The sequence below is a fragment of the Pelodiscus sinensis genome, chromosome 4, assembly GCF_049634645.1.
Source record: "Pelodiscus sinensis isolate JC-2024 chromosome 4, ASM4963464v1, whole genome shotgun sequence".
NCBI lineage: Eukaryota > Metazoa > Chordata > Testudines > Trionychidae > Pelodiscus > Pelodiscus sinensis.
The window spans coordinates 105,685,522-105,711,448 of record NC_134714.1 but is presented as its reverse complement, the minus strand read 5'-3'; the positions used below and the strand labels follow the sequence as shown (position 1 = coordinate 105,711,448).

General features: G+C 45.6%; 1 protein-coding gene across 8 annotated transcripts in view; it reads right to left on the bottom strand.

Annotated features, from left to right (window-relative positions):
- Positions 1-25,927, bottom strand: part of SBF2 (SET binding factor 2) — a 651,649-nt gene that overhangs the window by 346,498 nt on the left and 279,224 nt on the right. For 5 of the 8 annotated variants that reach the window (XM_025187865.2, XM_006129312.4, XM_006129314.4 and 2 more), the window contains exons 4-5: positions 17,939-18,055; positions 13,821-13,931 (exon numbers count right to left, since the gene is read on the bottom strand). In XM_025187865.2, coding sequence (XP_025043650.1) covers positions 13,821-13,931; positions 17,939-18,055 — 228 coding nt within the window. Of the gene's footprint in view, positions 1-663; positions 683-13,820; positions 13,932-17,938; positions 18,056-23,426; positions 23,847-25,927 lie in introns of those variants that run through there. The other 3 variants (XM_075927946.1, XM_006129315.4, XM_025187863.2) reach the window with 3 other exon arrangements.

Genomic DNA, 25,927 nt, shown 5'->3' with positions numbered 1-25,927 from the left:
CACTAAGAAAACAGGACAATCTGTCCCCATATAGAGGGGTCATGACTGGCAGACCACTCCAAACTGGATTGCCATCTTCAAGGGAAATGTCAAATAGTTTGTTTCCCTAGTAACAAATGACAAGAAGGTTAGTTGGCACTCAAATTGGAAGGCCTCCCCTCTGAGAATTACATCTCTCCTTAGAGAAATCATATTGCCCAGAAGGCTATGTGGGCTGCCTGTAGAAAAGCTTTCTGTACTGCTTTTGATGTTGTTGCTATGGTATGTACTGTCATGTTGTAGTGACTGGAGCATACGCCCCTAATGATCATAACATAGCACATCAGTCTTAAAGACAGGATGCCATCAGTCTTATGGGAAAAGAGGGAGTGACCATCAGAAGACAGGTCTTCTGTAGTTCCCTGAATATCTAGGATTATACCAGAGTTTTGCAATGAGGCATGTCTCATGGTTATGAGAGATGCTAAATGCTTCCTCCAAAGTGCTATGATATTGATGGCTGACTGCAATGACATTTCAAATAGTCTCACGAGTCCTTAAGGAGCTTATCAACTAATTTTGATGAATCCCAACTAAGAAAGTCACATTTCAATAGGAACATGTGCTGTTTAACTATGTACATCTATAATAACAAAATCAAATAAACCTTTCTCCCCAACTCACCAAGACTTATTTTTTTTCTCTGGGGTGTAGATTTGTATCTCCATGATGAGATCTTTTATTGGCAATAGTGACCACAAGGGAGCTGGAAGATGGGAAGGGAAAGAAATACAGCTGTTAATGAAAACATGGTAGTGTTTTTTTGTATGCTTAGTAGTGAGTGTTGTAGAAGCCAGTGTTCTCCACAAGACCGCGGTAAGTGTCAAAAAATGCCTTGTTCAAACCTCCCATGGTTGATGATTGCAAGATATCCAGAAATCGATACATGCAATTTTGACTCATTCAGCCTGAATGCCAAATACAGCTGCCATCTTGCTTTAAAAAATGGTCCTGGTCCAACACAACAATGGACTCTTTCTTTGACACAACTGAAACCTAGGCAAAGGGGAAGACAAAGAGGAGGATGATTCTGAGTCAGAATTGGAAGAAACCTCCAAAAACTGAGGGTAGTGGAGAAAGTATGCCTGGAGAGGCTATCAGGCATCCTAACAAGCTCACAGTCCAGAGGGAAACAGCAACATCATTACTGAGATTGGTAAAGTGATTGGTATCCAAGATGCACATTAAATGTGAGCCTCTCAAATTTTAGTGCCAGTAAATGGTCTTTTAAGTGGTGCCAGTGTCATAATAGATTAAAAATTTGGCACAGAAATTGGAGATGCATGAGAAAGCATAGACACAGATTTAAAAAACTATACTGACCTGGTTAAGAGCAATACTTAAGTCAGTGCTAGGGAAGCATCTTTATTCACAGAATCACAGAATCCTAGGGCTGGAAGAGACTTCAAGAGTCATCACGCCCTCTCCACATCAAAGCCAGTACTGGGACAATCCGTGGTTTCCATGCATATGGCATACACAGGACAGCTTAAGGCATATCTTCAGTTAAGAGTCTTATGCCATTGAGACAGAAAAGCTATGCAGGTCAGATGCTACTTGAAAAGCTTGCAGTGTTAATGGGTCTGTTGGCACTGCACTCAAGTCTGCTGGTACTGTTATGTTGCTGAAATTGATAATACAATAACAATACAATCTCATGTTGGTCCCAGGGAGAGAGAGGATAAAGGATTGTGCTCAAGATAAATCCCAGAGAAGTTTGGAGTCTTTTTTGGAGTTGGAATGGCTGTTTGTTTTATGGGTTCTTATTCACAGTGGGCTTCTAGAGGAAGATCGACCTCTTTTCATCTCTTGAGAAGAGTTTGAATTCAGAAACCAGTCTGAGACCAGTTACCTCAGTGGCCAGATCTGGGAATGGAGGAGTGGGCAAAACAGGTAACCTCATTTGTGCTGTTTGAGGCATAAGTCTCTAGAGATTTGTATTCTCTTTTCAAAAGAGCAAATACCAAATTTCACTTTGATGTGCCCCTCCTGTAGGCATAAGAGGCAGCCCATATGAGGACCGATGTTTGGGATAGCTAAGCCACATGAGGGACTATGTTTGAAGCCTGGTGGTAGCATGCCTCCAGACTTGATCCTAATCTAGTAAAACTATCTAAACTATTACTAACTGCTAGGTACCACTAGGTACTATTTCTAAACTACAACTAACTTCAGAAAATTAAAAACAAAAGCACATATTGGAAAAATTGCTAACTGTATAGTAACCATGATGTACACCACTCAGAGACTTCTGACTCTGTCCCAGGCAGTGAGAAGGAAGTGAGGAGGGTTCGGGTGGTGCTACCCTTAAACAGCCTGAGGAAGATACAGCATGGGAAACTTTCCAGCTCTGTTTGTGCTGGACATAAACACACTTGAGTAGAAAACTGGTATGAACCAGTCAAAGAACAATTCAGACTAGTAAATCTGAAAGACAAAAGGGTTTCTAGGCTTGAAGAAAGAAAATCGTAAGAAAGAAATCAGGACGGCAGTGTTGGTGGTGAGAAAATCCTCACAGATGCGGTTTGTTTTCTGTTTGAGCCAAAGTTAAAAGGGTTGTGATTAGGTACTGAAGAAAGAACACGGATCTCATGTCTTACTCCTTTTAAACTAAGGAAAGGCTCCCAAACCTTTTTTCCCATTGCAAGAGTTTAAAAAAAAAATAGTAAAATAAAGTAAATACACAAGAAATAGGTTAGCTCCTGCAACCTAGGCAGTGGTAGTTGGCTGAATTATCATGTAATAACTTAGGCTCCATGAAGATTCCTTAGTGCAGCAGAGGGCAAAATACAGTCGTCCAGGGGCCAGATCAACCCTGCCAAACCTTCAGATGTAGCCTGCCTCCATCCTGTAGCTCAGTGGGATCCTCAGGCAGGCTGCCTACCTGCACTGCACACCACTCAAAGCGGCTGGCTGTGGGGAGCATGTGTACCACGTGCCCAGGCCCACCAATAGGGAGGCAAAGGGGACAACTATCCTGGGACCAAGTCATTAAAAGGGGGCCCAGGGCTCCTGGCTACTGCTATTGCAGCAGTGGCAGCCAGAGTGCAGGGTGCTTTAAATCACTGCTGGAGGGTCACGCACCAGGCAGCTCTAAGGGCGGGGGCGGGGGACACTGTACTCCCGGTGGTGCTGAGGGCTGGCTACCTCCACCCCCACACCGTTCCTGAGCTCCACTCCCCTACCACAAGCTACTTTTTGCATCCAACCTCCATCCCAGACCCTGCACCTCCTCCACTAATATCACAGAAGAGTATGGCCAGTGACCACTTACCAAATTCTTTGAGTGGCCCCGTGTGATGGTTAAGAGAAGTGCTGGCCAGCACCCAGGTCTAAAGGGTTAAACTCAGGCAGCTAGCGGGCTGTTGGCAGAAAGCCAAGAGAGCCAATGGGAAAGATTGTTGAAATGTGAATTGCATATACATACCAATCTGTTCTTCCTTTGTGTGAGTTCTAAGCTAAGGGCTAGAGGGAGCAATATGCAATAATCAGGACTACCATGCCTCCAAGGAATTCAGGGCATGGAAGAGGACTGGACCGTGAAGGGATTGTGAGTAAAAAAGGGAAAAATGTCTATTTAGTTGTGATCAAGGTATTTTCTTTGTTTTGGTTGTTTGGTTAAACTTCTCTGTGTGAATTCCATGTGCCTTCCACTCACCATCTTTAAGCTACAGCGATTGTTCTTTGTGTTTTGAGCTGTTCTTTTCTTAGCTGCTCTGCAATACCTAGCACCCAAGTATGCTTTAACAAGTATACCTTTTTGTTTTGTTAATAAAATCCCTCTTTTAAGGTGATGATTTGATGATTGTGTCCTGAAAGATAACAGGACTGTGTGTGTCTGCCTAGCCCAAGGGAGATCAGCTATCAAAGACACAGTTTGTTTTCTGTTTTTTCATTGGTTTCTTTTTTCAAGCTCTCTTTTAGCAGAAGAGCTTGGGATACCTCTGGGAAAGGAATTCAAGAGTTGCTCCTTGATTTTTTCAAAGTTCTTTAAAAAAAATCACTTGAAGGGGGCAGCCTATCTTCTAGAGTCAGTGCATAAATGACTCTGTGGAGTGTTTTGTAAGGAGAGCCTATAGAGGCAAGGTATTTAAGGTCTTTTGCAGTACCCCACCTTCTGCACTCAGAGTGCCAGAGTGAGGAACAGCCCTGACACTCTGCATCAAAAATTATTCCCCACCCCTGGCTACCAAGAAAGGGCAAATCAGAGGGAGGGGCTATCAGGCAATCCAGGGCTTTATATAGCAGTGAGTCAGCGACCAGGGAACTTGCAAACAGGGCTGATAACAGGGAGTTTTGAGAGGGAGTTGGGAAGGGGGCACGATACACTTGCCATTTTTTGAAATCTTTCAATAAACTATTATCTAAACTTCCTCAGCTCTGGTGGCCTTCAGGGGTTGACTGCATCAGAGGCAAGTCTTTGAGCCGGGCCTAGCCTCAGTCTTCTAAAAAAAGGCATCCAGAGTGAACACAGAGAGCAGTGAACAGGGCAGCCGCCAACATGGGAGTTTGCCTGGGAATTCACTCTGGGAGACCCCCATAGTGTTTGGTGCTCTTTTCCTTGAAATTTTTTTGTTTCTTTTCTCTCTCCTGTCCTTCAAGGAGGCATTTAATAACATCTGAGGAATCTCTCAGAAGGAAGGCAGGTATGGATGGTGATAGGTCTGCTGTTGTTACAGCATGTGCCATGTTTGTCTTCCTTCCAGATGAAAGAACGGATTTCATCTGCACTAAGTGCAAACTGGTCACCATTTTGGAAGAAAAAATTAGAGGACCGGAGGCCCAAATATCAACCCTACGTTGCATCAGAGAGAATGAAGACTTCCTCAGTAGAAAGCAGCATTTAATCCTGCAGGCACAGCAGGCTGAAGAGCCAGTGAGGGCAGTAGAGAACAAGGAAGAGAACTGGAGGCATGTAACCTCTAGAAGAAGAAGAAGAAGGCCAGCTCAGGTATCCCCATGCACGAAGAGGTAAGAAACCGCTTTCAGGCTCTCTCCACCGGCACTGCAGGGGAGAATGCTTTGGCAGTGACCTCTCCGGAAAGAAATCAGCAGGGAACACCATGTACCGGAAGGTCTGGGATGCGTAGTCCTACGGATGGTGGTTTCACAACCACCACCCCCAAAAGAAGATGGATGGTGGTGGTCGGGGACTTCCTCCTATGGGGGACTGAGTTATCCATCTGCCGTCCAGACTTGCAATCTCGAAAAGTGTGCTGCTTCCAGGAGCTCACACTCAGGATGTGACTGAGAGCCTTCTAAAACTGATAAAACGTTCAGATTGCTACCCCTTCCTGCTTCTCCATGTAGGAACTAACGGTACAGACAAGAATGTCCTTGAGCAGGTCACTAAAGATTATGTAGCCCTGGGAAGAAGGATCAAGGAATTTGAAGCACAATTGGTGTTCTCGTCCATCCTTCCAAGTGAAGGAAAATGTACAGTTAGGGATCATCAAATTGAGGAAGTAAATGCATGGTTGTGCAGGTGGTGCCGGAGAGAGGACTTTGGTTTCTTTGACCATGGGACTCTGTTCCGGGCACAAGGATTGTTAGGAAGAGATGAGATCCACCTAACCAAGAGAGGAAAGAGCATCTTTGCAGGCAGGCTTGCAAACCTAGTGAGGAGGGCTTTAAACTAGATTTGTTGGGGGATGGTGATCAAAGCCCTGAGGTAAGTGAAGAAGTCAGTTACGGGGAAGAAACACAAGGAGGAACAAGCAACAGAGGAAGATAGAGACGGTAGGGCAATCAACTGGCTATCTAAGGTGTTTGAACATAAATGCAAGAAGCCTGGGAAACAAACAGGAAGAATTAGAAGCCCTGGCCCAGTCAAAGAACTATGATTTGATTGGAATAACCGAGACTTGGTGGGATGACTCGCATGACTAGAGCACTGTCATGGAAGGGTATAAACTGTTCAGGAAGAACAGGGGGAGAGAAAAGGAGGAGGAGTTCCATTGTATGTAAGAGAGCAGTATGATTGATCGGAGCTCCAGTATATAGAGGAAGAAAAGCATGTTGGGAGTCATTGGGTTAAGTTTAGAGGTGGAAGCAATAGGGCTGATGTTGTGGTTGGTGTCTGCTATAGACCACCGGACCAGGTGGAAGAGGTAGACGAGGCTTTCTTCAGCCAACTAAGAGAAGCTTCCAGATCACGGGTCCTGGTTCTCATGGGGGATTTTAATCACCCTGACATCTGTTGGGAGACCAATACAGCAGTACACAGACAATCCAGAAAGTTTTTGGAGGATGTTAGGGATAACTTCTTGGTACAAGTGCTGAAGGAACTTACCAGGGGCCATGCACAGCTTGACCTGCGGCTCACAAACAGGGAGGAACTCGTAGGGGAAGTAAAGGTGGGTGACAATCTGGGAAGCAGTGATCATGAGACGGGAGATTTCAGGATCCTGACCAAAGGAAGAAAGGAGAGAAGCAAAATACACGCCCTAGACTTCATAAAAGCAGACTTTGACTCCCTCAGAGAACTGATGGGCAGGATTTCCTGGGGTGCTTACATGAGGGGGAAAGGAGAACTGGCAGTATTTTTAAGAAGCCTTACTGAAGGCACAGGAAGAAACCATCCCGATGCGTAGCAAGAAAAGCAAATATGGTAGGCGACCACATTGGCTTACTGGGGACATTTTTGGTGAGCTTAAACACAAAAAGGAAGCTTAATAGAAGTAGAAACTTGGACAGATGACTAGGGAGGAGTATAAATATATTGCTCAAGAATGCAGGGGAGTTATTAGGAAGGCAAAAACGCAATTGGAATTGCAGCTAGTAAGGAATGTGAAGGGTAACAAGAAAGGTTTATACAGGCAAATTAGCAATAAGAGGATGATCAGAGAGAGTGTGGAGTCCCTACTGGATGAGGGAGGTAACCTAGTGACAGATGATGTGGGAAAAGCTGAAGTATTCAATGTTTTCTTTGCCTCTGTCTTCACGGACAAGGTCAGCTTCCAGACAAATGCACTAGACAACATAGTAGGGGAAGGAAGTAGACAGCCCTTGATGGAGAAAGAACAAGTTAGGGACTATTTAGAAAAGCTAGACATACACAAATCCATGGGTCCAGATTTAATGCATCTGAGGATACTGAGGGAGTTGGCAAATGTCACTGCAGAGCCATTATCTTTGAAAATGCATGGAGATCGGGAGAGATCCCGGATGATTGGAAAAAAGCAAATGTAGTGCACATCTTTAAAAAAGGGAAGAAGGACAATCCAGGGAACTACAGACCAGTCAGCCTTACCTCAGTCCCCGGAAAACTCATGGAGGGGATCTTCAAGGAATCCATTTTGAGGCACTTGGAAGAGGAAAAAGTGATCAGGAATAGTCAACATGGATTCACGAAGGGAAGTCGTGCCTGACCAATCTGTCAGATTCTATGATGAGGTAACTGGCTCTGTGGCCATGGGAAAGTCGGTGGATGTGATATACCTTGACTTTACCAAAGCTTTCAATGCAGTTTCCCACAATATTCTTGCCAGCAAGTTAAGGGAGTATGAATTTCATAAATGGACTGTAAGATGGATTGGAAGTGGGCTAGACTGTCGGGCCCAACGGGTAGTCCAGCGGGGGGCTGGACTCGATGACCTCTTGAGGCCCCTTCCAGTCCTATGATTCTATGATTCTATGAATGGGTAGTGATCAACAGCTTAATGTCAGGTTGGCAGTCGGTTTCTAGTGGAGTGCCCCAAGGATCTGTTCTAGGACTGATTTTGCTCAACATTTTTATTGATGACCTGGATGTGGGGATGAATTGTACCATCAGGAAGTCTGCAGATGACATTAAGCTAGGGTAAGAGGTATATACGTTGGAGGGCAGGGATGGGGTCCACAGTGATCTAGACAGATCAGAGGATTAGGCCACAAAAAATTTAATGAGGTTCAACAAGTACAAGTGCAGAGTCCTGCACTTGGGAAGAAAGAATTCCAAGTATTGTTACAGGCTGGGGACCAAATGGCTAAGGAGCAGTTCTGCAGAAAAGGACCTGGGGATTACAGTGGATGAGAAGCTGGATATGAGTCAACAGTGTGCCCTTGTAGCCAAGAAGACTAATGGCATATTAGGTTGCATTAAGAGGAGCATTCCCAGCAGATCTAGAGAAGTGATTATTCCCCTTTATTCGGCTCTGGTGAGGCCACCTCTGGCGTATTGTGTCCAGTTCTGGGCCCCCACTATAGAAAGGATGTGGAGAGGGTCCAGCAGAGGGCAACCAAAATGAATAGGGGGCTGGAGTGCATGACCTATGAGGAGAGACTGAGGGATTTCGGTTTGTTTAGTCTTCAGAAGAGAAGAGTGAGGGGGGATTTGATTGTAACCTTCAGTTTCCTGAAGGGAGGTTCCAAAGAGGATGGAGAGAAGCTGATCACAGTACTGACGGATGGCAGAAAAAGGAGCAATGGTCTCAAGTTCCAGTGGGGGAGGTCTAGGTTGGACTATTTCACTAGGAGAGTGGTGAAGTACTGGAATGGGTTACCTAGGGAGGTGGTGGAATCTCCATCCCTACAGGTCTTTAAGTGTCGGCTTGACAAAGCCCTGGCTGGGTTGATTTAGTTGGGATTGGTTGTGCATTTGGCAAGGGGCTGGACTTGATAACCTCCTGAGGTCTCTTCCAGCTCTATCAGGCTATGGTTATATGAAATGTAGATCCCTACTCTTTTGAATTAAAGAAGGGACAATCTTACATTAACAGTGATCCTTTCATCCAATTAAGGAGTGGCCTCGGCCGACTGATGAAATTCCCATTTAGTGGATGATGGCTACAAAGTTGGTCATGGAATCAAATGAGGAAAAAACTGGGAATCTATCCGGTTTCTTCAGAAAACTGAGGCCTACACGAGCTCAGAAAGTCAAAGTGTGCAGAATATGCATATTAACTTCAATTTAGCAATTCAGTACTACAATTTTATGATCCAGTTTTTCAAGGATGTCTCACTATTTAAGCGACTGTCCAGCCAACAAACACATATGTAGATAATAGCTTCTCCAATGTTTAAAAATGCTCCCCATTTCTGTATATTAGAGAAATGCAACATCAATATTGGAAGATCTCATTTTTTTAGATTTTATTTTTTGAGAGTGGTTTTGGTGCTGATGAAAGGCTAGGAACTATAAGCACTAACTGAGACAGGAAGAGTACAACTAGTATCAGTTGTAAGCTCCTCCATACTGTACTGGTGATGCATGTGAATTTTGACTTCTTATCTCAAATCTCTGGCTCTGGCAAATTGCAAACAAGTCACATTGTGTGGTTAAAAGTGTCCATTTGCAGAGATGAGGAAGTTACTCACCTTGAGCTATAACGATGGTTCTTCGAGATACATGTCCCTGTGGGTGCTCCACTAAGGTATCAGTGCGTCCTTGCGCGAGCCACCAGAGATTTTTAACCTTGCAGTGACTCCCGCACCACGCATGTATAGCTGTCGTCTCGCACTGTTTTTGTCTGTTTTGTCCCCCTCCATTCCTTTTCTACTGGAAATCTTTTAATGGACTCCAAAGTAGAGGGGGGAAAGGGAGGGTAGTGGAGCACCCTCAGGAACAAACATCTTGAAAAACCATTGTTACTGCACAAGGTGAATAACTTCCTCTTCTCCTTCGAGTGGTGTCCCTGTGGGTGCTTGGAAGCCGGCTGGTTTAGTCCTGGGCCCCGGATTTGTAAACCAAACCTATAATCCCCTGGCCCAGAGTACAGGATGGGCCTGGCAAACAAGTAGTAGTTCAACAGCTGGTAAACCCAGGCCCTGGTTCAGGAGAGGGCAGGTAAACAAACAATTCCACAGTTAGAAAGGCCCAGGCCCGGGTTCAGGGCAGGGAAGTGAAACAAATGTGGTTCAATAGTTAGTATGGCCCAAGCCTTATTTCAGGGTGGGGCAGCAAAACGAATACATTTCCCCAGGCAAGAGAGGTGTGGGGGAGACTTCCACTGAGTATATAGTGTGGCAGGGAGCCACAGTGGCAGTCCTGGCTGCCACTGGAGTCAGCAGGGATCTGGCCTGAAACATTCTGACACACTCTAAAATGTTATGAGATCAGCCTGATAGTTGTTGGCTTCCCCTGGGCCACTTCCTGACTCCCCCGTGGCATCTATCTGGCCCCACATGGGCTGCTGGCTCTCGGGGTCATCGCAGCTTGAACCCTCTGGTAAGGTAATGAAGGTCTCCACTTCAGAGCAGGGGCCCAGTAGTCTGGGCCAGTCCTCAGCCTCTGCAAGGTTCTCAGGGTCCTTCTGGCTCGGAAGCTCAGGGCAGGCCTCTGCTTCCTTTGGTGGCTGGGGCCTTACTTAGCTACTGGGCTATGGTTTTATACCCCCCGCCCTGCCTGTTGGCTTCTGGGGAGTTAAAGGGGTAGGGCTGGGTTCAGCCCACCAAGAGTTAGAGAAGAGTTCTTCCCCCTCAGGGTCAATGAGTGGCCATCCCTGTTAACTACAGTACTCCACTCAGGTGACTAAAAAGGAGTACCCGCAATGTGCGGAGGTGGGTCTTTGAAGTCATCCATGAAAAGAGGCAAGGAGAAGCACCCATCTTGCATCAAGGGTGTGCTTCTCTCAGGGAATCCTGTGGTTTTAGGGTATTAAGTGGGTAGGTTAACAGGTTCATTAACATGAAATGACTTTTGGCAAAAATTTAGGATGGGGTCTGAGAATGATCTTGCCCTTGGGGAAGAGTGTATAAGGGGGATCTGCCATGAGGGCTATGATTTTACCTACGTGTCATATGTATGTGATCGCAATGAGAAAGGACACTTTCATGGCCATGTGCTGCAGTGAGGTCATCGCTAATGGTTCAAAGGGCAGTATCTCGTTAGTGAGTCCAGTATGAGGTTGAGATCCCATGGTGGAACACGTGGGCATACATGAGAACATGCTTCGGATAGACCAGCTAAGAACTATTTGGTGATCAGAAAAGAGAACCCTGAGGCATTATTCAGTAGTTCATAAAAGGCCATGATGGTCAAAAGAAGAATTCTTATGGAATTGATGGAGAACCCTGCATCTCTGAAGTCTATCGAGTATTCCAGTATGGTGGTGTCATGGAGTTCCCTAGTCATGTCACCCAGCCCCCTTCTCTCCTTCTGTTTTCCTCCCATATGGCCAGCCTGCCCCACCGTATCGTGAGGTTCCACCACTCCCTGGTTGTCTAGGTGGTACCCCAAGCGGGGAGGTGAGGGGAGTCCAGGCCCTCCCTCTCTCCAGACCCCAGCCCAGGGCCCTAAGGTGGGGGAGAACATCCTCTCCCCCCTCACCTGGCAGATGGGGCTACGTACTGCAACTCATCAGCACGCGGGCTCCTGTTTTGCACCCGCCCTGGGCTACTTCCTCACCCCTGCTCACCAGGGTGCTTCGTGTGCTGCTTCCTTAGGCCCTGAGCCCCCTCATCCGGCACTCTGGCTGGCCTCCTCTGTCCGAGTACCTCTACTGCCTTTTATCGTGGAGGTCGCCGCCCCTCCCTTCTAGGACGCCTGCGCCAGTGTCCACCAGGGCGGCTCCTCCCCCCTTCCTGCTGACCCTGCCCCCAGCATCCTTCCCCATGCTGACATCGGTGTGCGTCAGTGCCTCCCCTGGGGTGTCAGCAGGGGCACCGGCTTCGCTGTTGTCAGGGCAGTGCATGCCTGCGGCCGCTACAGTCCCTCCCGGGGTGGGGGAAGCCTCCTCCGCTACGTCCGCGGGAGTGCCGGCCATGCTGCCAGTAGGGCAGCGCCCTCCTGCCACCCCCATTGCTGCTTCCCTTGCGGCGGGGAAAGCCGCTCCACACCTCTCCGCGCCCCGGGGGGGGGGCTCGGTTAGTGTGGGGTTGCGCCATCCCGTCACACACCTCCCCCTCTAAGTTGAGTCCTGGGGATTCCCCCAACCCACTCATGTTTTCCACACTTCGCGAAAGGAAGTCTGCATTCTGGTGAGCCGCCCCTGGGCGGTGTATCACCTGGAAATAGTATGGCTGGAGTGCCAAGTACCACCGCATTATTCGAGCGTTCATCCCTTTCATCGACTGGATCCAGTTCAATGGTGCATGGTCCGTAATCGGCAGGAACTGAGGGTATGTCTACACTACCCCCCTAGTTCGAACTAGGGGGGGTAATGTAGTCATACGGAGTTGCAAATGAAGCCCGGGATTTGAATTTCCCGGGCTTCATTTGCATAAAGCCGGCCGGCGCCATTTTTAAATGCCGGCTAGTTCGGACCCCGTGCCGCGCGGCTACACGCGGCACGGACTAGATAGTTCGGACTAGGCTTCCTAGTTTCACGAGGAGTAACGGTAATTCGGAATAGGAGGCCTAGTCCGAACTACCTAGTCCGTGCTGCGTGTAGCCGCGCGGCACGGAGTCCGCACTAGCGGACATTTAAAAATGGCGGCGCCAGGCGAGATGCAAATGAAGCCCGGGAAATTCAAATCCCGGGCTTCATTTGCAACTCCGGTTGACTACATTACCACCCTAGTTCGAACTAGGGTAGTAGTGTAGACATACCCTATCTGTTTGCTTTCTATTTATATCCTGCTGCTCGTGCCACTGAACTTCCAGGAGGTGGCTCAGGCAACAGGAGCCTATTTAAATGGCTCATGATCACTGTGGTACCCCAGCAGGGGCCAGAGCCACGAGACTTTAAAATAGTCACACCAATCCCAGGCAGCTGCCAGGCAATGTAGTAGCGGTGGGACAAAGAGCCACGAGCCCTTTAAATTGCTGCTATTTAAAGGGCTCTCAGCTCCTGCCCCAATGCTCCTGCATTGCCTGAGAGCCACCCAGTGTTGCTGCATCTATTTGAAGTGATCCTGGTCATGGGGCTACCCTGGCACTAGCTGGAGCCATGAACCCTTCAAATAGCCACAGCAACCTGGGAAGTTGCCAGGCAATGCGATAGTAACAGGGCCAGAAGCCACGAAACCTTTGCTATGTTTTTATTTCAAAGCCTCTGGCCCCAGACAACTCTGGGGAGAAGTCTAGTCTCCCACCCTGCCCCTTCCACCCCAGACCCTACCCCTTCTGGTGGGAGTTGGTGAGGAAGAGGAGCAGGCCCATGAGCAGAACTGAAATCATCAACCGGCCCCCCTGCAAAAATTATTGCCCATGCCTGTTTTAATTGGTTAGCCACTTAATCACTACATTTAATCAGTTAACCAATTAAACAGGATTTTATATTCCTCGTTTGAACGTTTTGTATAGGTAGTAACTTTTTTCTCTGTTCTTTAAGACTTCTGATGCTGAAGTAGATATACTGATGGACACACTTTTTTATTCATTAATTTTTAGCTGATGGAGTAGTTGCATTTTAGAAATAAGAATAAATACACTTACTTCACAATCATGTTTGTGCTTCATAAAAATGTCAAAATAATTAAATCTGAAGTAGCAATGGAATCTTAAACTACAACTCTCTCTCTCTCTCTCTCACACACACACACACACACACACACACACACACACACACACACACACACACACACAGTAAATGAAAAAGGAGGGCACTTGACAGAGCCCCAAAGGAAAAAAAAACGCATTAAGCAAAATTATTTCTGAACACATGCTATTAAAAAAGTTGAACTTATAATAAATTGATTCATTTGTTACTATGCCTTGTAAAAGGCAAATCCAGTAACAAAATTAACCCTTTGACCTTAACCTAGAATGGAATTTTTGCTGTCTTAGAAGGCAGGCTATGGGGACAACACTCAGTTGAACTATGATCCGTTTTTTCAATGAAAATATTTAAAGAATTTATTTTTTGTTTTCTTCATAAATTAAATTAACTGGAAAAATATTCTTTTTTCCCCCCATTTACCTGAGAGCCTCCGGCCGCAGGGACAAGGCATGAACAGAGATTTGCAATAAGACTCTCCAAGGACACACTCAAGCTGTCCACATGCACGGTATAGATCAAGCCAAGGCAAGCCTAAAAAGGTGAATAATAAATATATAAAATTGTTTTTGGGGAAAATAAACACTGATAATTGCTGCCAAATATACAATAAATTTACAACAAACAAGTCCTAGGACATTCTTAATATAGTAAAGTACATTCCAAAAAGAGAAAAACTAATTTTCTGCAAAAGAATTAATTCATTTGAAGAAGTGTCACACTAACTCTCTGAATTCCTGTTGAATTTCATAAGCACTACAAAGTGTACTTATACACATTTTTAAAAAAAATCTAATGCTTAATCTGAATTCCCTTGCTCAGGCATCTGAAAATAAAACTCTTTCTTTTCAAATGAAATTTATAAATTCCTACATTATCATAACATAATTTCACTGGTTTTTTTTCCAGTCTTCAGTCCTGATCTTGCTTTGATATCTCTTTCCACAAGTCACCATGTTTATAAAGTACCACTAAAGCAGTGGTCTCCAACCTTTTTACACCCAAGATCACTTTTTAAATGTCAGGACAAGCCAAGATCTACCCCATCCCTTCCCCAAGACCCCACCCCTTCCTTGAGGCCCCACCCTCTCTGTTCCCCTTCTCTCCATCACTTGTTAGCCCCGGTCCTTATACACTCCCAGGGTATGGCTACACTGCTACTTTTTTTTTATCCTTCTGTTGGAAGAGTTTTTTCCAATATTTGGCCCGTCTAGATGGGCCAAATGTCAGAAAAACTCCTTTTGGAAGCCCCCTTATTCCTCATGGAATGAGGAATACAGGGGCTGCCAAAATAGCGTTTTTGCCAAAAAATCTCCTGTAGTATAGCCATACTCTAACTGGGTCGGGACAGGAGGTGTGGGCTCTGGGGTGGGAATGAAGGATTTGGGTGTGGAAAAGGGTGAGAGGTGCAAGCTCTGGGAGTGAATTTGGATGCAGGAGGATGTGGAGAAGGGGATGCTGGCTCAGGGAGGGGGCTCCAGGCTGGGGAGTTTAGGGCTCAGGTGGAGGGTTGGGGTGCCGAGCAAGCCACAGGCTTGTGGATGTGAGGGTACAGAAATTTGGATTGGGGTGAGTGAGGGGCTCAGGGCAGGGAGGTTGTGAGTATGATGGGCTCAGGACACAGATTTGCAGTGTGTGGGTGGTGAAGGAGTGTTGTGGCAGAAGACTGAGGATGTAGGGGTGCAGGAGTTTGGGGATGCGAGAGGCTCAGGACAGGTAGTTCCAGTGTATGATAGGCTCAGATTTGGAGTCCGAGGGGGGGGGGTTACAGGAGTGTTATGATGCTGTGGACAGATGAGGGCTTGGCCCCAACTGGGGGCTTGTTAGCCAGGCTTCATTTTTAAATAAAATATTATGTCAAACACAAAAGGTTTCAGCATTGTCTTTATTATGAGAGGAGCGGGGAACCTGTTTGGAGTCTGGGGTCACTTACCCACAGAAAAGTCAGTTGGGGCCACACAAGTGAAATACAAAAACACAACCCTGCCAAAACCCCTCAAGCCTCACTAATGTGGCCCTAACTGTGCTGGTGGGGGCAGGGGCCAGGGTGCCAGTGGGTGCTGGGGCAGGGGACAGGGGTAGGGAATAGGGTGCTGGGGCAGAGTTCCAAGGCAGGGGACAGGGTGCCAGTGGATGCTGGGGCAGGGGACAGGGTGCTGGTAGGTGCTGAGGAAAGGGACGGGGGGCTGGGGTAGGGAACAGAGTGCTGGGGCAGGGGACAGGGTGCCGGGACAGGGTGCCAATGGGTGCCGGGGTAGGGGACAGGGTGCTGGTAGGTGCTGGGACAGGGAACAGGGTACTTGTGGGGGTCGGGGTCGGGGGTCGGAGACAAGGACCAGTACCTGGGGTCCCTGCAGCTACACGCCAAGGCCCAGGAAGTGCACGAGCTGCTCTCCCGTCCCCCAAACAGCCATCTCGGTACCTGAAATGCAAGAGACTTTCTTTCCCTGCTGCCTTCCTGAACAGGGGGAGTTGAAGTCCCAGACCGCACCAGCTCCAACTGCTTGGGCAGCGCATGCCTTGCTCCTTGGCTCCCCACAGCAGCGTGCACTGCCTGAGCAGTTGGAGCTGGCACAGTCTCCGACTCCCACTCCCGCCCCCTCCTCCCTCTCCTGTGCACAGGAAGGCAGCAGGGGAAGAAAATCCCCAGTGTGCAACAGACTAGCGCTTTAGGAACCTCACCAGCTGTTTGGGGAAGAGGGAAAGAGCAGCCTGCGCACTTCCGAGACCTGGCGCACAGCTGCAGAACTCCCCCCGCCGACCCCGCAGGAAGCCCGCACTACCTCCATTGTCGCTGGAGGTAGAGTCAGCACAGGGTTCTTCTTGGGGGTGGCAGGTAGTGAGGGGGGGCCCTGAAAGCCTCGCAATCAATGGGTTGGTGACCATGGCACTAAAGCATTAGGAATGAATGTCAATGCAAGTGTCCATACTTATAAAATCTGATTCAGGACTGATGCCGAACATTTTTACCACTATAGTACCAATATTTTTCTGAAGAGCAGTGATCTACATTTGTATGTCTTCTCTATTTGCCGTTTGTATTTTTGTTATTTCAATAAAAATAGTATTTTAAAATAAAAGGCATTGACATTTAGCATTACTATGTTTATTCTGCATCTCTTCACTTTTGAAGAAGGGTTATCATCATCACTGATAACGCTATTTGTTTGACAAAACTGATAAAGCTATTTGTTTAGCGCTAGATAATATAATTTTGGTTCCCAATAAGTTTTGGAGAAGGAAAGCAGATAATAAACAACACCGTTCATTAATGGCACTTTACCTTCTATTTTTAAGTGGTTATAACATTGAAAATTCTGAACATGGATTAATTTGTCAGGAGTTATCGTTATAAATACTTTCAACACTATGGCTGCAACTTACTTTTAAATTAATTATTCCTGCATCAGTAAGCTGAATTATTTTTGCTTCAATTAGTATAATACATTTTGAACCCCTGAAAGTGCTAGAGACTCTGACAAAAATTTCAGCTTTCTGTTTAATTCAAAAGCTTCAGAGGGGTAGCTGACTTAGTCTGTAAACTGGAAAAACTTAAAAAACAAAGAACAGTCTAGCAGCATCTTAAAGGCTAACAAAACATGTAGATGGGCTTTCGTGGGCAAAACACACATGTTCAGGTGACTGGAGTATTAGAAGTTCAGATCCAAGAATAAATTGGGGGGACAGAGGAGAAGCAGAAGGGAAAAAAGGAGAAAGACGACAGTGAGTAGATTGTTCAAGTTACAAGAGGCTAAGAACACGTAGTACTAATTAGTCTTTAAGGTGCTATTAGAATATTCTTTTTTAAAAGTTTTTTTGTTTAATTCAATTCAGTCACAATATCAGCTGAAGGAAAACTTAGATTCTAAATCTTTTTTATATGTTAAATTGATCTGGAAGAGTCACTAATTCAATCACTTTACAGGTAAAAGACATAATTGATATATTATAATCCTTGATACTTATCTAATTATTTATATTCTTAAACAAATGGTATCAGGTAAGATTAATTTTATCTATAAGAAGTGGTTGTGTCATGAAGGTATTTTCATTAGCCTTTAGCTGAACTCAGTAAGACTTTACGTTGTGGTCTATGCAAATTTAAGGATAGGCCTCTGTGAATAAAAGATTATAGGAGATCCCCGCTTTATGATGGCCTGATTTACGACCTGCCGCACTTATGACCTTTTCCGTAAGTGCGGAAGGAACCAAAATCCCCCAACTTATGTCCTTGGCCCCGCATTTACATGGACGTACGACACCTGTCGTAAATGTGGGCTCAAGTTACGACGCCCCGACTTACGACGCTATCCTCGGAGCCGAACACATCGCAAGTTGGGGGTAGGCTGTACTGCATTAACCCATGGGGCATTCAGTCTCCTAGACTGATTTTTATTTTGTACAATCTAATTCAGCTTGTGCTGGTAAATTCCCAATCCAATGCGGAGATGTTTTAAATCAAGACTACTTGTCACTGTTGCTCATTAAAAACAGATTTGTACACTGACAAATATTATAAATGGCAGCTGGGAGTTCTTTACCCTGAAAATTTCTGGATAATCTAGTCTGGATACCAGCACCAGGCTTTTGGGAGCAAATACTTCAGCAGGCTGAATTAAACCAGACTCCTCTTCTTCACCTTCAGTCTCTTTTGTTCCCTTGAAAACAGATACACTTCAGTTAATTATTTTCTAAATAAGGCTAGTCTGCCTTCAAAATAAATACTTTTAAAATGTTTAAGGACCAAGATCACTTAGAAAGAAAAAAAAATTATGTAGTGTATAGAATCTTTGAAAGAATCACGAATACATATTATTTTTAGTGACCTATAAGAAAATCTCAACAGTTTTATAGAGAACACTATATGCATAGTATCAGAGGGGTAGCTGTGTTAGTTCGAATCTGCAAAAGCAGCGAGGAGTCCTGTGGCACCTTATAGACTAACTGATATGTTGGAGCATAAGCTTTCGTGGACAAAGGCCCACTTCGTCAGATGCATGTAGTGGAAATCTATATGCATAGACACTCTTACTGAAACCCCTTATGTTTCCAAAAGTGTTTTGCTGTCTAATAGTGTAAAAATTAATAACTGTTTTCTGTTTAAAAGAAAAAAGTATGGACCTTAAACTATAAAAGTATACACCTCTGAACATATTACAGAGATCCTCTGAGCCACTTCCAGGAGCAAGGCTTATGTCTATTGAACATGGACAATTAGGATGCCAAACAAACTAACCATACATCCTCTCTTTTAGTCTCTCATAAAAATTTTGCTACAGCACTTTAAAGAGACTTACATAAAGGGTAAATATTTCATTACTATTACAAATATATAGTAGTCTCAGAGGAGTATCTGTGTTAGTCTGTAACTTAAAAAACAACTTTTAAAAACAATGGGCAGTTCTATGGCACCTTGGAGACTAACAAAAATATATGTTTTTTTAAAAATATATTTATTTTTGTTAGTCTCCAAGGTGCCACATGACTACTTCTTGTTTTTAAACATATATAGTAGGTATGTTTCACTCCTTCTAGTCTGTCAGAAGTCTGATGACACTCATCACAAAGTTTTCTTGAATTAACTGAGGATCTTGCAAAAATGGAGGGGATTACGTGTGGTTCAACTAATACCTTTCAGTGAGATTGCAGTTTTTGATAGGTGATTCGTATGTGCTCTGAGAGTCTCTCATACATCTATAAGTGGATGTAGTAACTTTTCATACTTACTTAGCTCAACTGTTCTCTAGAATTTGTACCTTGTTATTGTAAATCGTTTTTATGATGTCTAGATGAGAGTCCAACAATGCACTCTACATGGCATTACATCTGATGACCATTTGAAGCTACACTTACTGCTGAGCACTGTAAATCAACTACTTAATGAAGCTAGCCAAAGGGAGCTCATTATGTCAGTATCCAAACACTTCACCGGCTCACTACATGCCTGCAGGTGTAATTCAATGTGCTGGTTTTGATTCTGAAAAATGGGCAGCATGCCATTTGGATCTTAGTTACCTGAGAGACCATATCTGCCTCACTTTCCAAAATAACAGAGACAACTTAACAGAGCCTAGATTTAATTATCTGGAGTCACTTCTCCTCCATTGCTAGGGCCATGTTTACACTGGGAAATTATTTCAAAATTACTAAATTTGACTTATGAATTCCTGATTTAACAAATTCAAACTTGCATATCCTCACTACGGGGAAGCATCAAAATTATTTCAAAACAGTTTCACATATAACAGAGCCTGCCTCAGACTCCGGGAGCGCGCCGGGTGGCAGGATACTTCCTGTGACTGCTCGGTCCAGCAAACGGCAATGGTTACTTACGAAGGCTCCTTTCCACACCTGCATCTCACAAAGCACTCCTCCACTCCCTCCCCCCTCGCGGGACAGAAAAGGGATGCAGTGGGCACATACCTTCTCATGCTCTGGTTGCCCACATGGATGCTACAGCACTGCCACCATGGAGCCAGAGCTGCTGCAAAGCAGTGTCATGCTCATGGCTGTTGTGCTGCGCCTCATGATACAGTATGTCAAAAGCACCCATGTTGCTCCAGCAGGATCAGGATGAGGATGAGGCACATGAACCCCAGCATGGTCTGCAGACTCTACTCAGCCCAGTCCTGGTGCTCCTGCTGCTGTGCATACCTCTCAAACCCCTGGTCACAGTGGAATGCCGCTTCTGGCAGAGGGAGACATGCTTGGGCTGGTAGGACTGCATCTTCATGCAGGGATGGGACAATCAGCGGTGGCTGCAGAACTTCCACATGTGCAAGGCCATCTTCCTCAAACTCTGCAAGTGGCTTGCCCCTACCCTCAGGTGACAGGACACCTGACTGAGATATGACATCCTCATGCAGAAGTGTGTGGTCATTGCTCTCTGGAAGCTTGTCATGCCAGAAGCTTGTCAGTTGGAAACCAGTTCAAGGGGGGAGGAAGGGAATCCAGTCAGGGCTGTGCTTGTGCAAGTAGCCTAGCCCTCAGCCACATCCTGCTACAGAGGGTCGTCACTCTGGGCAATGTGGACACCATTGCTGATGGCTTTGCCAATATGGGCTTCCCCAACTGCGTGAGTGGAGGACGGGGTCATAGAAGACACACACATTCTCATCCTGGTTCCTGACCACCGGGCCTCAGAGTTCATCAATTGCAAAGGATACGTCTCCATGGTGCTGCAGGTGCTCATGGATCACAAGGGATGCTTCATCAACAATGACAGATGGTTGGGAAAGGTGCATGATGCCCTCATCTTTTAGAACTCCTGCCTCTTCCAAAAGATGCAAGTAAGCACTTTTTTCCCCCAGACTGCACAATCAGAGTTGTGGAGGTGGACATGCCCATTGTGATCCTGGGCATTGCAGCCTATCCCTTGTTCCCTTGACTCATGAAGCCCTACATGGGCAGCCTGGACCTCAGCAAGGAGGAGTTCAACACCAGAGTTGGCAGATGCAGAATGGTGGTGGAATGCAAGTTTGGGCATTTAAAGGGGAGGTTCAGGAGTCTAATCACCAGTCTGGAACTCAGCAAGCGCACCATCCCCTTTGTGGTGGCAGCGTGTTATATGCTTCACAACTTGTGTGAAAAGAAGGAGAGTTTTTGGTCAGAGAGGAGGGCTGAGGCAGAACACCTGGCCAGGGAGCAATAGCAACCAGATACCAGTGCAATAAGGAGAGCACAGCAAGGGGCAGTGTTCATCAGAGGGGCAATGAAGCACAGTTTTATGCAAGGCCAGTTCTGAGATTGCCCCTGTGGCTCTTCACCAGGGACCCCTGCATTCCCTGTGTATTCCTTTCATCCCCCACCGTTCCCTACCCTGCCCTCCCCTCCCCTTCCCTGCAGAGTAAATAATAAAGAGATCTGTCAAGGCTGTTCCCCACTCCGGCACGACAAATGCAGTATTTGGGGGCCTGCAAGAGCTCCCCAAAGCCTTGTCTCTACAGGCTTTGGTATTAAAAACTTCCCCCCAAAACCCTAATACCTGGACTTTGGGGACTATCCATTGCCACCACACAAGTATTTCAAAGAAACCAGGGAAGAGGTCACTTGGAAAACCTCCTCCCTAAAACCAAAGAGCTTGAAAAAGAAAAGAGAAAACAAGCTGCAGTCTGTGGTAGCTGACTCCTTAATCAGAGAAACAGACAGACCTCCCAGGACACAAAATGAACCAATACCAGTTAATAAGAAAAAGAAAACAAACTTTTATTATCAAAACCAAACTACCATTGCAAGCATAACTGAGGTGGCTAGAAGGTAACAGCCATCAACTGATATACTCAGAGAAAATTCCCTGAGTTAGAAAGCTTCATTACGAGAGAGAGAGAGAAAGAGAGAAAGAGAAACACTTTTAAGGAAAGAAAAACATTTTTAACAGCACAGACCTCAGTTCCAATTCCAAAACCAGAAAATAATAAAACCTGACGGACTAGCTAAACTTTTTCCTACTTACACCTTGAGTCCATCCTTGGAGAGAGACAGGCCTCCCATCTCCCTGTTACTTGGAAGAAACTGTTCTCCTCAGACAAAGGAGGGAAAAGTTAAAAATTCCTTTGTCTCAGTTTGAAATCCCTACCTGCATTGTTATTGGCTGACCAGATACCTGGCTAGGGACAGGAGATATAATTAACCTTTTAGTCACTAGGTTGCTGGTCAGCCCTCATGGTTATGACAAGATTGTTCTTGAAAAAACAGTAATCTTTATTCAGGAGACATACAAAAGGGGAGAAGACTGGGAAAAGAATCTGAAATGGGGAAGAGGAGCTCAAGAATGGGACTGGGATCAGCACCTGCCGTCAGGTGGTCTGCGGGCTCCAGTTACCCTTGGGGGCCCCCATGTTGTGGGGCCCCAGAGGCCCCATCAGGTGGGTGGGAAGGTGGCTCGCTCCATGCACGCCACCATGCATTCCTTAACTGAGGTGAGGGTGAGAACATGTCCTCATGCTGGCATGCCAGCTCTTCCTAGGAGGCCTTTCTCTCCTCCCCGTCAGCCTGGTCAGTCCGTCACTCCTCTCTTTCAGCAATTTTCTCCTGGTACTTTGCCTTGAGTCCTTGCACAAATGACTTTAGGCAGACCATCTGCTCCCTCATGAGCTTGTCCTGGGTTCTTTTCTGCCTGTGGATCCCACTCAGGTGGGTAGATACAGTGGGAGGTGGGGGATGCATCCAGCTTGCAGCTGTCCCAGCTGTGAAGAAAAGTGACAATGGCAGTCATCCCAGGAGACATTATGCATGAAGCCTAGTCCTAATCTTTGAGCTGACACCGAAGGCCTCAGTTCAGACGATGGTAATGTGTCTTGAGCAAGGCCATATGCTGCCTAGAAAGCAAGCATTTTCCAGTAGATGCACAGACATCCCAGGAGAGCATCGCTACACCCATAGCCCAGACACAAGTAAATATGGGAAGACGCAGGCCAGGCCAGGAGACTGTGGGTGAGAAGGGGGCATGGAATGGCTTAGCTTCCTACTGTGTACCACACACACCAGGTCCGGTACTTGCGGCATCCTGCAGGGAGAGAACTTCTATTCCTGCCTGCTTGAGGAGTAGGAGTGGGGAGTTGGGAGAGGTGTGTGTGAGCAGCAGACGCCACTTGCCAGAGAGAGTGCTAGTAGGATCTCCTCCTCTTCTTGTTCCTAGTAGGTTCCCATGCATGATATCAGTCTTCTCTTCATCACTACATTTGATAAGGAGCAAATGCTGTCAGAATATGGGCATGACACTGTGCCGTATGCAGCACTGCTGTGTGGCTGCATGACCCCACACTACTTACTGGTGGCTGGGTGTAGGATGGTGTCCTACCACAAAGTCCAGAGTAAGGCAGGCCTCTCCAGGAATCTTGTGAGAAGGATCAAGGGGTTCCTGTGTGAGAGCGTCATGGAGCTGAGTACTCCAGATTGGCACTCCATCTGCAGACCTGCAAACAAGCTGTTCTGCAATTCCCAGGCTGAATAGGCTTAGAGACGATCATGCAGCCCCTCACAGTCCAGCACCTGACCCCATTTGTAGATAGAGAAAGTTAGAGAACTCACCTGAAGTGCCCTCCCGGGGGTTGTCAGAAGGCCGAGAGAAGTAAGGCGGTTGGGGGCGGGGAGGGACACGACTGGCTCCAAAGTGAGGAGCAGCTCCTGGCTCTTGGGTATCGTTGCCTGGCTGGCCTCTTCCTCCACATCATCATCCTCTTTCGCCATCATGCCCTCCTGCAGGTTTATACCAGGCGCGTCTTGGCTGGACTCGATGACTAGGGTGGGGGAGGTGACCAACCCCGTGGCAGGTATGAGGTGCCACCCCAGAGCATTCGCTCTATTCCCTGGCCTTCTGGTAGGCCTGGCATAGCTCTTTAAATCTGAGCCTGCACTGCTCCAGGTTCCTGCTGTGGCCTCTCTCTGCTAGGCTGATGGCAATCCTGCTGTAGATGTTGGTGTGCCTCTTCTGAGTCCAGAGATCCTGGAGGTTAGACTCCTCCCCCCTCACCTTGATGAGGGCCACAATCTCTGTGCCAGTCCAGGCAGTGGAGGCCGTGGAAGCAGCAGAAGTGCTGGCAGCTGTAGGAAGGTCCAAAGGAGCGTTAGGGGCACTCATGTCTCACAGTGGTGCTTGCTTACATAAGTCTCGCGAAGCTAGGTATGTGGGACAGGCCCTTCTCCTTTTCCCGGGACATTTAGAACTCCATGGGAGGAAGAGAGAAGTGGAGACACCAGGTGTGGCCAGAGTGGTCAGAGCTGACAGCTGTGGGAGGCCTCTGAAAGCCAATTAGTGTGTGCACACTAACCTTATTTTGGACTTACAAGTTCAGAATTAGCATTATTCCTGATGAAAAGCAGTACAGAGTTCAAATTCTGCAGCCCATTATTCCGAAATAACAGGTTTGGTAGTGGTGAGGAGTCCTGTGGCACCTTATAGACTAACCGAAGTGTTGGAGCATAAGCTTTCGTGGGCAAAGACCCACTTGGTCAGGATTGGGAGTGTGGATGCACCGCTTACAAATTCAAATTTGGGGAAATAATTTCAGACTACGATACTAATGTCGACCAGGCCTAGAAGTTTGTGCTCTGACGGTCAAAAATGTAACTCCATTTTCTAAGACGTTTACCTCAATAGGTTAAAGCAGGTATTTAGTGTAATATAATGCATGTTTGATTGGCACTGATTAACTAATTTGGTTGCTTTTTTTAAACCGTACATGCACCCAGACACATGAGAAGTGGATGTATTTTTGTAAACCAGAAAAATAAATAAAACAACTTTTTTATTTTATGTAAAATACTATTTAAATAAGTTTCTACTGTTATAGGTAACATTTGACTTAGATGTAAAGGTATGCAGTCTGAGCCATTACACTCTATCAAAGTATTTAAAAAAAATCACTAAAAATATTTATAACCTTGAAATGTACTGTGCTTTATCAAATCACGTTGTCATAGTCATACATTTTAATAGAACAGTATTTCACATTAATGCTCCCTGTGTACATCTGTAAGACAGTCTAAACAAAATGGAGCTTTTAGAATCTGATAAAAATGGTTTATTAGTTAAAATAGCTTGGATTTTTTGTTTTTATATACTACTAAACCTCTTCTATATACAGCAATACTACTGTGTGTTGTAACTCATGCAATTTTTGCAGTCTTCTTCATATTGAAACAAAAATAGACGTATAATCTCAAAGTTTCAGTTCATTTTGCAGTTGAAAACCACATTGTTGTTCACTACTATCCCCAGAGTATCTAGGAACTATAGGAATTTCTTCACAAGAAAACCAGCTGGGATTTGCAAAAAAAGCTTTATTAATTTACAGAATGATGAATTTCTGTTGAAGAAATAGATCACTTAGGTAAACCTCATGACCAATTACTCAGCACATTTTACACATAACCACACTAAAAATAAAAAACCCGATGCAGTAAAAAATAATAAGTATTGTTAATTCACAAAGATTGGTTTTGATCGTGCCTATTATAACAAAAGACTTCATTCATTGCATTCTTCACATTCTTACACAAATTTGTTATCTGACATATTATAAACTGTAAAAAATGAACTGTCTTTCCAATTTTTCATGACCCCCCTCCAAATATTGTAATGGCTTTCTTTTGCCTTTGACATAACATTCTTCTATGAAGCAATCACAATATCTCCTTAATTATAGAAGGAGGGAGGCTACTTCCTTTAGCTCTAACAGCATGAAACAGCCGCTTTTCACTGCTGGCAAGTTTCTAAAAAATATAGATATCATCACCCTTGCAATGCATTCAGTTATCACTTTCCTACAAGGAAGGATTCTGGTTAGAAATTCCCTTAGATGGTAGGAATGCAATCACTTCCATTTTGTTACTTTAATTCATAATGTATGGCTTCTCTAAACTAAAGCCGACACCGAAATACAAACAGTAAATAACAATACCACTAAATCTCCTGGGCTAATTTTATAAATGCATTAATTGGAAAACAATTTTTTTCTTATTGAAGGGAGAGTTGCACAATTGGTAGAATTTATTTTGATTCAATATACAAGGACTGAACAAAAGACTGA